The following is a 14684-nucleotide window of genomic DNA, read 5'->3' as shown; positions in this document are numbered from 1 at the left end:
CTGTTGTCAGCTACTCTGACTTTGTAACCCATCTGAAGAAGGATCTACATGAAGCTGCTCAGATTGTACGGAGGAACACTCTCAGAAAACAGACTCGCCATGCCAAGCTGTACAACCGTAGGGCCAAAGGATCACCCCTCGTCGTGGGAGACCGGGTGTTGATCGCCAACAGAGGTGTCCCAGGGAAACGCAAGGTTGCAGATAAGTGGGAGTCGACCCCGTATGAAGTCATATCAGTCAAGCCTGATCTCAATGTCTATAGAGTCAAGGATTGCCTGATGGGCAAAGAGAAGGTAGTTCACAGGAATTTGCTGCTCTCTGTTAGCTTCTTGCCCTGTGAGGGTGATCTGGCCAGAGAATCTGAACACTCAGGGTGTGACGCTGCTATGCATGGAAGTGATGTATGCCCTGATTTACCTGACGCGGTCGAAGACAGTGATGTCCATACAGTAAACTGGCTGATACACTCAAGTGAAGAGCAAGTTCATTCAGAGGTGGAGGATAACTCACTCAACAGCAGATCTGACGCCCAGTCTGACTCTCTCACAGTTGATACATTTAGTCAAGGAAGTCAGCACATCCCCGAACAAGATGTTGATCATACTGCAATTGACAATGCGGAAAACCCAACACGGTGCTCTGAAAACATGATCCTTTTGGTATGGGCCCTCCAGACACTGTCCTCCCAGACGAGACCCCTTTGAACACTGACCCCCTGGACATTGTCTCCCCTGGTACTGACACGTATGAGACAGCCGCTCCTGATACTGACTGTTTAGACTTTATTGAAGAAGATGATGATCGAGAATCCGTCTCATACGCGTTCACAGAGAATGCAGGAATTAATGGCGTGAGAGGGAGCTCTTGTTTATTGATGCAACAATCTCAACAAGAAAACTCAGAGAATCTCAGATATGCAAGGGTCTTTATAGTTTCAACACAGCATGTGTAAACGGTGTAGCCCGTCCCTTTCACGCGGCATTCACAGGGTTCTGTCCTTATTTGGAAGTGTTTTTAAGTTTATGCCAGTTTATGTGACCTTGCCGTTATCTCTTGTCCTCCCTTAAGGAGGATTGTTTATACTAATTCATCCGACCTTCCCGAAATGTAAGCAACATTTATCCCAACTGTAAGCAAGTCTTCCTACATGTCATCCAGTCTCCTGAACAAATGTATGCAAATCTATCCTACAAATGCAAGTTTCTATTCTACAACAACTTCACTGTCCCAGGCCCTCAAGCTCAGGTTATTTGTGCTCAACCTAGCCGTTATGGTCTTAAGGTCCGCCAGTCCATCAGGCCTCCCAGTCGTCTTATTTGTCAGATGAATGACCAGTGGGTAGGTAGGTAAGTATAGTGATTTAAAAATACTCCTAGAAGTACAAAATGTCCCCAAACTTACTCAGGTAAATATAACGTAGTAAATGTAACTCGTAACTACTCACCTCTGTTAATATGGCAGATACGTGCTGGTATTTATGTATTCATAAATTGATTTCTACATGTAGCAGGATCGGACCGCCATAGGCAAGGCCCTCAAAAGAAATGATGTCCACTTATTTGCATCACAAGACAGTTTTAAGTGCAAGCACTGCTACAGCTAAGCACAATAAGTCCGACTTGTTCATATGTTGCTCCCTGCCGTGATTCCATTCGAAGTGATGATTATTGGTTGAGGAATGAGACAACCCCGCCTTTTCTCACAGCAGGGGCTCACTGCCAGGGCGTGCTAAAGAGACGACCTAATTACAATAAATAATAATAATAATAATAATTTCCTTGTATTGTCATTCTGTGTAACAATGTACACAGAACGAAATGTCGATTGCACCTGACCCGTTGTAGCGAGCCGATGCAGCCGCAGCCAACAGAGGGCGCCGCCGACCACTTTTTAAGTCTTAGGAATGACTCGGCCGGGGCGCGAACCACCGACCTCCCAGTCTCAAAGCGGGCGCCTTACCATCTAGGCTACTGAGCTGGTAAAGCAGGCGTGGGCAAAACGCAGCCTCTGGGCCACATCCGGCCCGTCAGGCGTTTGAATGCGGCCCACTGGATGAAAATGATGAAAATATAATCACGTTATATATAGTTGTAAATGTCACTACTATAAAATGGCTTTTGGGTGCCAGCTTTGTTTCCACTGTCCATTTTTGTGACTACTACAAAAGTACTCCTAGAGAAATACTACAAAATGATTACAAAACTTAATATCAAATTTGATGCTTAGAAACAGGTATCTAATATAATATTTTGCTTTGATTCTAAAAAAGAAAAATAAATGCTAAAAAATATTCGAGTACAGTCACAGTACCCAGTACCTAAGATAACCGGCAAACCACTGCCTTCCTTGACTGACATTTACAATTCCAGATATCTGAACAGAGCATAAGGCATCATAAAGGACATTACCCACCCGGCTTCCATCCTTTCAACCTGCTATAGAGACAGCTTCTTCTCTCAAACTGCCACATTACTTAACTCAATTCGGCACTGAACTGACATACTTTGCATTGGGTGCCATCTGCACCTCTTTTCATGTCAGGTCATCTATATTTGCACTGTAAATCACCAATAATCTGTAAATAGTCAACGTTCATTATTGATCGCTGCTATCACAGTTTTTATATTGTGTTTCCACTTGTATTATGTCAACTTTTATAATTTTTTCTTTGCATGTTGGTAATTGCACTACTTTTAAAGTCTATATGACTTCTTAACCCTAGTTAGGTAACATTTTGTAAAATCAACGCCCCTTTCTTATAAGACAGGGGGAGGGCCATTTTTCAATGCCTTTTCTGAGGGAGACCTTCTCCCTGTCAGCCCAGAGTATACTCTGTTTTGATTTGTTTTCTAACTTTGTAATAAAAATGTTCAACTAAACTGCTATCCTCAGCTCCTTTTTTCTTTCTCCAAATGCTTGGTCTAGTATCGGGAGTTGACCACGATGCAAGACAGAATTTCTACGCCTACAGTTTAAAGTTGGGGAACATTTATTGAGTTTCGTCTTGCCCTCTGTGTTTATGGCTAGGTTTCGCCCTCCTGGGACTGACAGTGGATTATATATACTTAAGCGTTGCTCTCATCCACTCGCTTGCTTCGAGCAAAGAAAGGTCAGCATCAATGATTAATGAAGGGGGAAATGTCACCAATTCGTAGAAAGACGACATATTAAAGGTGAAGTTTTCCATCCAACATTTTGAGCAATGCTGAAAACATTTTTTCTGGCAGCATTGTCTGAAAAGGAAATAGAAGAACTCAAACAATTTTGGTTGTTACTGTTTGTGTCTTGGAGTGACAGCTCTTGACATTTCAGCTACATTAATGATCAATGAGGGGGCAGAGTCCTTTGAACGGTCTCTATCTGAGTTCAGAGAAAAAGCCCTCATTAGAGACCCGAGTGGATGCCCTTATGAAAATATAGTTAATGAACTGTTGACGGCAGGGGATCATCCGCTGATTTATGATTTGACATATTTGACCTATACGCTAAACTCGTTAGGGACGACTTTATTTTAACACGGGTAGGTTACACATGCATGAATGCAAAAAAACGAAATCACGAATGTATACAAGGCCAAAAGTAATGCACACTGAAAATCAGAACAATCTAGCCACGGTCGTTATCAAAGAGAGCAAGCTAACTTTTTACTCACGTTAAAAAAGCTGCACTTCAATGACATCATTTGGCGCAAACAAAGCACATTTAAGTACATCTATTATTGAATCAACATTAATCATAGCTAAATGGAAATCCAAAATGGAAATAGGGTGCAAATAGATGGGAACAAACCATTTTTAAAACTTGTGTTTTACTAATATTAAGGATGATCTTTGTACTTTTCTCTTAGTGATGTTAGCGAGTTTCTGAGAAAATCACAAGGACCCCTTGGAGAAAAAGGTATTGTTTGAAAGTGTGTGGGCTTAACTGTTTATAATTCATGCATTTTATTTCAACAAAGATTAAAACACAGTGCATTTAAGTGCCCAAAAAATCACGGGCTGCTCTCTGCCCGGGCTGGAGGACAATTTCCGCTTGCGATACTGCAGCAGAGCCATTATAAAAGACCTTCCTTACCAACGCTACCGCTTTACACGTTAGACTAACGCTTTATTCCCCTTAAACAGCTACCTTTTTTTTTTAATCCACACCTTTTTTTAAATTTAAACAACAAAAATAAATCCTGACTCGAGAATCACATTTCAGTCTACGGCTGCTTTGTTCCAAAGCAATGTCTTTTTGCGTGAATAAACCCAGTCCAACAATTGCATTAGAATTTTCTTTTGCCACTTCCGGATTCAATCACGCTTATGTTGTTTGTTTTCTTAATAGTCTGAGATTACATTTCACACATAAATATAAAGTCCGCGTTAACATCTACCGCTTTGTGTTGTCAAAAGGTTGGAATGTATGAAAAAGTCTTACCCCAGCCGCCACCTCCTGGACCTGTTTCTCTTTTGTAGGCCCTGCATGTCCTTTAATACAAAGTGTAACAGTATCACCGTTTCTTCCGCAGGGCCATCACAACCTTGAATAAGCATGCAAAGTGTGAAAAATATATATCATGCCCAATGAAAAATGGCTACCGGTACTCATATCTTATTTATTGACCTATTTGAGAACTGTTGTTGCTGCTAAATGTTTTTCCAACACTTTTCATTGCACTATTCTTACAACTTAGGCCAGTCTTTAAACACTACCCTGTAAACATTTTTGCCTATTTATACTTACATTCTTGATTTGCATTTTTTTTATTCTTTTTTCTTAATCTTAGCTTTCTTTTTTAAGACTTTATTTTGTGTTTATCCTGGAGTTCCATATCTAATCTCATTGAAAACAATGTTCACGACGTCGTTATCAAGGACAATAAAAGACAATTCAACTCATTCAATCGTAGTACAATTTCTAAAGACGCTCCAGAAATCAGTCCCTCAATCTCTCCTGGTGGTCCTGATGCTCCCACGGGACCGGGTCATTTTCATCCAAGTGCGATCCGGACTCCCTCTCGTGCCAGAACTGTTCCACATCAGGCAAGACCAGCCCGTCTTTGTCGACACGTTCTATCGAGGCATCTTCAATGCTTCCCACGTTGGTGTTTGATGATTTTCGACACCTTTCGGTGCTTTGCTGGACAGACATTTCAGGTCTGGGACATGGCGACCGGAGCGAGGTAGGATTGTGAGGTCCCGGTTTGGAGGGAGGCTCCTGGCTCAGGGTTAGGCGACGCCACAGTCCGCGGTAACCCTCTCGAAATTCTTCGGAGAGGGCAAGCACAATGAGAGGGTTGATGAGCGAGAGCGAAAGGGTAAGCATCCGAGCCAAGAGGGCAGCCAAGAGAGGCGGGGATGACACGGGGTGTCTCGATCCCCCATCCGCCGAGTACCGCTCCCAGATCCACACCACCCACTGGGGAAGCCAAAAGATAGCCGTGGCCACGGTGAGATTGAAAAGCATTAAAGTTAGCTTCCTGGAACGGATCTGCATACGAAGATTCTGGGTCTTACTGGAACGGCGCTGGCATTGGCCGTAAGCCTTCCAGAAGTAGATGAGGGAAAAACTGAGGGGGGCACAGTAAACCCCCAGTGGGTAAGCCTTGGTGTACACAGACATAAAATCCTGGGCTTCAGGGGGGACACGCAGGACGCACATGAGCCCGTGGAGCCCCTGTTGCAGCCTGGCGAAGAGCCAAATGGGGACAGGGAAGGTGCAAGCCGACAGCCAGATAAAGAATAGCGCTACCAGAATAGAGCCCAGGTGGATGCTCACCTGCTTTGTAGGGTTTGACACGTAGCGGTAGCAGGCTTGGGCCATGACGGCCACTGACAAGCTCTTGGCCACCATGCAGGCATGAAGAAACCAATCAGACGTTTTGCACACCAGCCAGCCCAGGGTCCAGCTGGCTTTGGAGTAGGAGGCAGCCCGGAAAGGTACACTAAAGAGCAGCAGCAGGGTGTCGGTAAAAAGCAGGTTGAAGATCAAGGAATTGATTAGGGACAGTTTTCCCTTGTGAGCGTTGCAGAGCAAAACCGCCATGGCAGTCAAGTTGCAAGCCAAGCCCAGCACGCAGATGACGCTGAGGACCGCAGGCACCAGGACCCTCAACTCACCGGGGTCCAGATGTTGGAAGGAGCCTCCATCGTCAAAGGACCACTTGGTCAGAGTGCTGTTGCTCACCGCTGAGTTGTTCCCAGACACTTTGTTCATCTCTTCTCCCCCGCTAAAGATGCAATTCAAGTCAAAAACAACTATATTTGAAGACAGGAAACCAGAAATGAATGGCACTCCTTTTATCAGCGACTATCTGCCAGTGTGTTAATACCAAGATGCAACTGAGGCTCGGTTGGCTGATTTATAAAGATGCAGTTTGATTGACAGCTTGGGTGCGACGCTGATAAAAGGAGGCGGATCTGGATCTCACGGGGCCAATTAGGAGACCACACAGTAATGGGGACCCTCTTGCAGGACTTGACAACCCCAAATGAGGATTCATTTGTCGCTAAATTAGTTCAATTAGAGTATTGAATGTGAAAAAATAAACAACAACAGCAAAAACAGTTATTAATAGGAATGGGCCACTACAGATACCAGGCTTCTGTATCAGTGCAAATACTAAATATCAGTAAAACCGGTTTACTGTGCCCGTACCACAAGGGTCGCCACCCTTTATGAACCCGAGAGCTTATTTTTTGTTTTTGATTAGCATGAAGGGATACCAGTTTGTAATGCATTTCTAAAATGGCAATTTATCTTATAAGTATGTTAGTACAATGTTATAATGTTATTATCGGGCTGTCATCATGAGGTGAAAGGTTAAAAAAAGCACACTCGACCACTAAACACCCCGATCAAGTCAAGGATTTCTCATGCCGCTTAAAATTACTTTTCCTTGAAAATCACTATTACCCATTACTGGTGAGCGCCTTTAAAAAACAGTCCGCGAGCTACTCAGCTGCTCTTAATGGATAGCCTTGCCGTACAAGTATCAGCTGCCCTCTAGCGGCCGTTTAACAATCAAAAAACGGAATTTAACTGTATGGTAAATTCTCATTCAACAAATGTAATAATAAGAATAACCGTTATGTTGGGATTTGGAGGTATTGCTTTAGAATTTCAAAATATTGCACAATGGAAATGCATCCGTCTGTTGTCGTAAAATGAATTACTGTACGTCTCTTTTTCGAAGAAACGGCTCTAATGGCTCTTTTTCCTCGGCTTATTAAAAAAGTCGGCTCTTTAGGCTCCCATGATCATGTAAAAGTGTGCACACAAATACTGAAAAAAACTCACAAAATTTTTAAAAAAGCAACAACAGAAGGAAAAATAAAAAGGGATCAGAAAGAAAGGGAAAAATGCAGGAAAACAAAGAAAGAGGGAAAAAACAAACAGCAAAAGCTTCGAAAAAGAAAAGAAATAAGAGCAAAAGAAAAGGGGAAATAAAGATCAAAAGAAGGAAAAAGCAAAAAAGAAGTAATAGTAGGGAAAAAACAAAACAAAAGAAGATTAAAGAAGAAACAAATGAAACATTTATAAAAAATAAAAAAGCAGGGAAAAGAAGAAGAAAAATATATACTATATACTATTTTACAAAAAACATGCATGTCAGGTTAATTGGCCGGTCAAAATTGTCCCTAGGTGTGGATGAGCGAGTGAGTTGTCTGTCCCTGTGTGCCTTGCGACTGCCTGGCAACCAGTTCAGGGTGTCCCCTGCCCACTGCCCGAAGATGGCTGGGATGGGCTCCAGCACCCCCGCGACCCTATTGAGGATAAGCGGTACACCAGCTCAGTAGCCTAGATGGTAAGGCGCCCGCTTTGAGACTGGGAGGTTCGGGTTCGCGCCCCGGCCGAGTCATTCCTAAGACTTAAAAAGTGGTCGGCGGCGCCCTCTCTTGGCTGCGGCTGCATCGGGTCAGATGCAATCGACATTTCGTTCTGTGTACATTGTTACACAGAATGACAATACAAGGAAATTATTATTATTATTATTATTATATTTTACAAATGTATAATAGCATTTTTTTACTCTCGTTTGAACTTTGAACCTTTTTTTCATCAAGCAACTTCAAAGGCAAGAAACTGGAAACCCTGTGAGACAAAACAAAATATGAATTTAAAATATTGTCTTTACAGTTCAACAACAACAAAAACTTCGAAAGACCAGAATAAACCTTTTTTTTTTAAATGAATTTGTTTCCCGATTGGCTTTTTTTTTCATTTTTAGAAAAAAAAAATCCTGGGCACGGCGGCTGATTTTGCATGTTCTCCCTGTGCCTGCGTGGGTTTCCTCCGGGCACCCCGGTTTCTTACCACATTCCAAAAACATGCATGTCAGATTAATTGGCAGGTCCAAATTGTCCCTAGGTGCGAGTGAATTGTCTGTTCCTGTGTGCTCTGCCACTTTGAGGGAGTCCTCTTCCCCCTGCCCGAAGATAGCTGGGATGGGCTCCAGCACCCTTGCGACCCTACCGAGGGTAAGCGGTACAGATAATGGAAGAATGTATATTCCTAAGAAACACTGGAAATATAAATGAATATATCAAAAAAAAAAAAAAACGTAAAGCTAGAATACAAAACAAGTTTAAATGTCACAACATACTCAACAATTGTAAAGTCAACAATACAGAATCGATGGAAAACATGCATATTGACCAATCACAAGAGGGGGGGAAAGGGGAGTGAAATGGAGCCGACTGTCTATTGTTTTTAATGAGAAAGCCGGATGTAAGATGTTGCTAGAAGTGCTGTGCAAAATGTTTAGGGTAATAATAGCTGCTCCCCCATGCATTTAAAGTTCACTTTGGGTACGTCTTGGATTGGGATTTGAGGCAAATTTTACAGAAACGTTAAGCGAATAAATGATCATTTTGAGCTTCATACATGGGATCAAAATTCTCAAAAAGGTCACTATTTTAGGTAATTTTGTTAATGCTTTGTTGTTTTCTATAAGAGAACAATCAAATGTGAAAGGCAGACAATATATAGTCATTTAAATAATCCGCCTTTATATAGCGGCAGTAGTTCAGGAGGTAGAGCGATCGTTTTAGTATTAAAGGATCCCAGGTCGAATCCCGGCTTGTCCGTGTGTCATGTCAAAGTCTCCTTGGGTAAGACACTGAACCCCCAATAAGCAAGTTAGCGCCTTGCATGGCTGCACAGATCACGGCTGCTATTGGGAAATGTGAAGCACAATGTAAAGCGCTCTGGGTTGTCATTGACTTGAAAAGCGCTAAATAAATGCAGATCATTTCATATGGTCATTTATCGTTTTGTCGAAGAGATTTTCTATAAAATCCTCATAATCATCTATGGCGTTTCAGTAATCTCTCGGTGCAAGGCTGTTTCGCTATTTCACTTATTTGCACGATGCATTTTCTGTACTCTGATTGGCTAAACAATATCCGTAATTATTATTATTTGACAGTTGAGAAGTTATGTGTAAACAAATTAACAACGTTTGTACAGTACTTTTATTAGCTAAACAAATACCAGAGTGTATAATAGAGTATTTAATTGTATAATAATTTTTAAAAATAAAATATTCAAGGTTTCTACTTTACAGATGATCACTGTAATCCAAATATTTCGTTCTGTCCACGGGAGGGCGCACTTACTCTAATAATGCTATGGGATACTGCTGCTAAATAGAATCAGAATCACAGTCTTTATTTGTACTTGCACGTCTTTTATTCCTTTTTTTCCAAAGAAAACCCCAATACGCATAAAGACTGCATGGTCATTCATATTATTACATTCTGAACTATAAAAGTTTCACAAATCAAGGTGATACTGTTGAAAGGGAGCGTATGTACAGTAAGAATTCCCTGATTTGACAGAGTTAGCGTAGACCTTTTAATGAGTGCTTAGCTCAGTGGATGCTGGCTCTTAACACAAAATCATAGACAGGTGCTAAAGAACAACCTGCAACATCAGACCACATTCCACCAATGAGCATGGACATACAATCCAAGAGAAAATAACAACACTGAAGCAGGGGTCGGGAACCTGTTTGACCCAAAGAGCCATAATAGCAAATTATTTCGTTTTTGTTTTGAGAGAGCCGTACCATATATGTTAAGACAAATTTCAACAAAACCGCCAAAGCCGCTCTCCAGACAAAATAATAATTTTCAGCTCATTTAATTTTATTGTGAGACGTTAACTGTTTTATAAAATCTATGACATAAGAATAGTACCAGAGCCTGTATCAACAAATATACAAATTTTCACTTGTCAAAACAAAGTGCAAGCAGTTTTTTGGTAAAAATGTCACAACATATTGTGAATGAGGATACTGGCGTATTTAGTTTTGGTGCAGACGATGCTGGGCAGAGAAGTGCGCTGTGTGCATAGCTTCGCCCACACCCTCTGCTAACCCAATCATTTCTGGTTGTTTACAGTTTTTTTGTGGGTTTTTGACTTAAATTATTTAATGAGCTTACATATAAAAGATTCCTTAGCGATGTACAGCCAAAATAGGGTCTGTTGGTGTGACACCTTGACTGTAAACTGTAGTGGGGAGTATGCTGTTCATATACTGGACCGATTATATCAGCACTTGTGAGAATTTGAACCGTACAGGTGAGATTTGCATAAGTTTAATTGTATTTCTGAGCCATAAGTACGCATGAAAGAGACGTATATGGCTCATGAGCCGTAAGTTCCCGACCCCTGCACTTAAAAAAAAATAAGACCTCACACTTTGATCTGTAGCAGTTCAATTGTGAGAATTTCCTCAGCATCAGTCCATCGCGTCATGCAACAGAACTAAATTGTAAATTCCAGCCACGTGTTTTCTCCTTGAAGTCTTACAAATTTAAAAACGCAGGCTCCACAAACAGCCTTATCTTACAAAAACTGGGGTTTGACATGTGTGCTATATATTTTTTTTTTTTGACAAGATCAGAAATGTTATTTGGTCAACTCTCTGTATGCGCTGCACATTATGTCTGATCAAACTGTTGTTTTATACATTTTACCAAATCTGTGCTTTTGTTTTCGAGAAAAAAAAAAGTCAATGGTGGCTTTCCCACGTCACCTCTAAAGAGGAATCTTGTTGGTGTACTCAGATCAGGGGTGAGCAAACTACGGCCCGGGGGGCACATGTAGTCGTAAGGATTCCAGCTGCTAAATGTAAAATAATAGTAATATGTATTAATATGTTTTTTTCTGTTTGTAATATTGGATGCCTGAATAGGAAATTGCATAGGATGCCAGTTCATTATTTTGACTATTGTGCACTGTTTACATAATTGTCAGTTATGTTCTGTTCTTTAATTCCGACACCCTTTTTTGACCGAGGAGATTTAATAAAACGAAAGGACCTAGAGGTGGGGCTTTAGAACAGGTTGGAATTCCTTTTTCTGAAGTCTGGGCTCACTCTCCTGTTCTCCTTGCAAGCTTGAAATCCATAGATGTCTTATGTCCTTACTTTGAGTGTCCACCAAACTTTTAACTTAACACGTATTAAATCGTAAAAATAAAAAATAAAAACTTACTTTGTGTCATTTGGTGCCACTGTTGTTATAAAATGTAGTAGTTTAAAAGTGACATGTGTATTCTTTTGCGTTAATTCTGCGTGTTTCAAAAGCAGTTTAATCAAATTGTCTATTTACGGACAAAAAATGAAATATAAATTGTGCATGTAGTTGTCTTCCTTTTTATATATTCATAAATGCAAATCTTCGCTGCTATTCTAAAAACAAATGTATCTTTTTTTTTTAAACATGACTTTGTTTTGCCTTTATGGAATGTTTGCAATGGAAAAAAAACTGAATAAAACGGAGATATGACAACGGAAATAGCAGCGACAATATATAAATAAAATAAATACAGGAAACATGAAGAATTGGATAGGTCTACATCATCTTTTAGTATCGCTGATGAATCGTATTCGAGAATGAATCTGTAAATACCCAAAATAAAATCGTTTTTTTCCCCGCCTGGTCTTCTTGACATTTGCTTTTTGCTCACTTCACGCCATCTCCCAAAAAGTTTGCCCACCCCCGGTGTACACGTTGGTATATTAAAGCGGAATAAGTCCGCCTTAACTCATTCACTGCCAGCCCTGGTATCTTTGACGTCTATATCCGTCATGGGCATGGATGAGTTCAAACAGTTTTCTTTCACAAGAGACAGATTGGAAATCAAACAAAATAAGAGACATTTACATTGCGGACTCATCACCATACTGAACCCCAACATACCCCCCAAAAAGGCACCACGTTAGCCAAATACACTCATGGACTTGTATGCAAGAAAGACATTTAAAAGAGCATCATTTGCGTCACAGATGAAAGTAAAAATAGTGATCACAGGCAGAAAACTGTTTTTTTTCTTTTCTTTTTCTGCTGCTTGAGTTTGTAACATCAGATTGTACCATCCCAAATGATGCCTCACTTGCACCACAGCAGACTGACGAACAGGGAGCGCTCTTGCTACATACCAACAAGGCAGCAAATGTTCGTTGCGTTCTCCCCCTTTTGTCTCCAGAGTCTTGCTACATATTTTTTCCCATGCAGCTGGAATCTTGTTTGCAGGATTTCCTTTAGGTGCCCAAGGCTAAATAAATTAAATAATCGGAAAACCTGTGTCACGTCCCTCATGATGACCGATCGGTACGTCCAGAACCTGGAAAACAGTCTATTCACAATGCAAGTTGGAGCAGCAGAGACCCACGGATGCTGGACTGCTTTGCACGAGAATGCAGGGTTTTAGTTGACTTTGTCTTGGAAGATGTAAAGGTTGTTGGTGGCTGCCACGGCGATGATGTTCTCGTGCGGGTGCCAGGTGGTGTGCAGGATCTTCTTGCTGAAGTCTAAGCTGTCCACGCTGATCTCATCCTTCCTGCGCTTGCCGCCCACACACACCTGCCGAGCAGCACAAGTGAGGATGACTTAAGCAAATTTGAGTTGGTATGAGGGGACCAGTGGTGGGACTAACGCGTTACATTGGAACATGTTCCTAGAACGCAATCATTCATTAAAGTTACTCACTACTTTTTCCAAAAGTTGCAGTTAGAAACGTATTATTCTATAGTAAAAGTAGCAAGTTGCCGGGGAAAGTAACTATTTTCGTTCCTTAAAAAGAAGTTGTTGTATGTCAAAGAATTTTCCGAGCAGTATTCGAGTCAGTTGAATGGAGAAGAACAGACAGGTAGTTGTGTTATAGAACCTGGTAATATAATTGCACCTCACCAGCAACAGATTTATGCCACACTTTAAGTGCAACAAAAATAAACAGTAAACAATGTAATAAAATAACAATAAGCAGTGAACAATCTAAGATGAGTTTATCAAATCAAACCTAACTCTCAAAACCTGAGACAACTGGTCAAGTAGACAAAGCCGGCTGTACTTTTTTGTAAGTCTTATGTTCACAAAAAAATGCAACTGTGAAACAAAAAATTGTAAAGTGAGTTTCACTCTTTAGAATAGATCCCAATCTCTAGTCAGACAACGAACTGCTACTTTGCTTCAAGTATTTTCACACAACAAAAGTAAACAGTTCAACAATGTAAAGTGTGTTTTACAGTGTGCAATGTAAAATAAATACAACTCACAACCTAAGGCATTGGTCAAGTAGAAATAGGCTACACTTCAAATATTTTGCTCACGATAAAGGTCAACAGTGCTTGATAACATAGGAACTACATTACCCATAATGCCACATTGTAACTGAGCATGTGTGGTGTGTCCCCTAATGTTTACAGTTGTATGATATGGTTTACAATATGCCTCGTCTCAATGTATTTAAAGTAACGCACTGCTTCTGAACGTCTGTAACGGTAACGCGTTGTAATGGCAGGAAAAACAGTTAGATTACCACGTCACTCAAAAAATAATACTGTTATGTAACTGCGTTATTTAACGGTTACATGTGGGTCCCAGGTGGTGTGCAGGATCTTCTTATTGTGCAGTGCCCCCTGTGTGTGTTGTAAGATGGTGGTCATAGCTGAAGACACCATGAGTGCGGGCATCACAACTCATAGGTGAGGTGTGGGCATGTATATAAGGCTAGGTAGACCCTGCAGAGCTTAATGCTCAACTCTGATTTTGGGGTGAAATCTGATGTTTTTGTGAGATTGTTCACATTTTCAACTAAATGCGACTTGTATACGATCTTCCGTGACTTCTGTGCGTCTCCTGAGTAAACGCAAAGAGTGTCCTGTTTGTGAATAAGAGAACACCTGATGTTACATCAATGCCCTCATTGTTTGCGGGAGTACTAATGGATGCTAACACCGTAGCGTAATTAGAAATTTAAAAGTTATTGTGCTACCGGAGGCTGAACAGAATTGTCCCCCTAACTATTAATTAAATTTCCCCTCTCTTAAATGATTTCAGTGTTTCCGTCCACCATGTGTGTTGATTTCTAACACGTAGAAACTGAGCAGTCATGAGAGAAGTGAAGATAAATGAATCGATGGTTCGCAAGTGAAGAAAGCTGAAGAACTGAGCTACAGCGGAAATAAGGTGAGGAGGCCCCATTTGGAGGGAAAGACTTGAGCAGTGAATTATCAAGCAAATTACAAGAGTAAAAAAGACTTTTCAGACCCTGTTGTGCATACAGCTACGGTTCTCTTTTTTAAAATGTTGTTTTATCTGTTGTTTTACCTAGTAATCAATACTCGAATAAATCACAACCAAACTCTGTTTTGCTGTTGCTGTATTTCTAAATACACACAGTTGTGT

The 14684-nt window shown here is 40.9% G+C and overlaps 2 protein-coding genes across 3 annotated transcripts in view; both read right to left on the bottom strand.

Annotated features, from left to right (window-relative positions):
- Window positions 1-4586: 4586 nt before the first annotated feature.
- On the bottom strand, window positions 4587-6297 carry gpr151 (G protein-coupled receptor 151). The gene has a single exon (XM_088344002.1). The coding sequence runs from the start codon at window positions 6199-6201 to the stop codon at window positions 4921-4923; it is 1281 nt and encodes a 426-aa protein (XP_088200128.1). The 5' UTR covers window positions 6202-6297; the 3' UTR covers window positions 4587-4920.
- Window positions 6298-9655: 3358 nt separating this feature from the next.
- The window catches only part of LOC148359118 (serine/threonine-protein phosphatase 2A 55 kDa regulatory subunit B beta isoform), a 103214-nt gene continuing 98185 nt past the window's right edge, over window positions 9656-14684 (bottom strand). For both annotated transcript variants that reach the window (XM_088344220.1, XM_088344221.1), the window contains exon 10: window positions 9656-12860. In XM_088344220.1, coding sequence (XP_088200346.1) covers window positions 12705-12860 — 156 coding nt within the window. In that variant the 3' untranslated portion in view covers window positions 9656-12704. The remainder of the gene's footprint in view (window positions 12861-14684) is intronic.

This window comes from Urocampus carinirostris, chromosome 9 (genome assembly GCF_059441175.1).
Source record: "Urocampus carinirostris isolate Australia breed hairy pipefish chromosome 9, RoL_Ucar_1.0, whole genome shotgun sequence".
In the NCBI taxonomy this organism is placed as follows: Eukaryota; Metazoa; Chordata; class Actinopteri; order Syngnathiformes; family Syngnathidae; genus Urocampus; species Urocampus carinirostris.
This window is presented reverse-complemented; position numbering and strand designations above follow the sequence as displayed.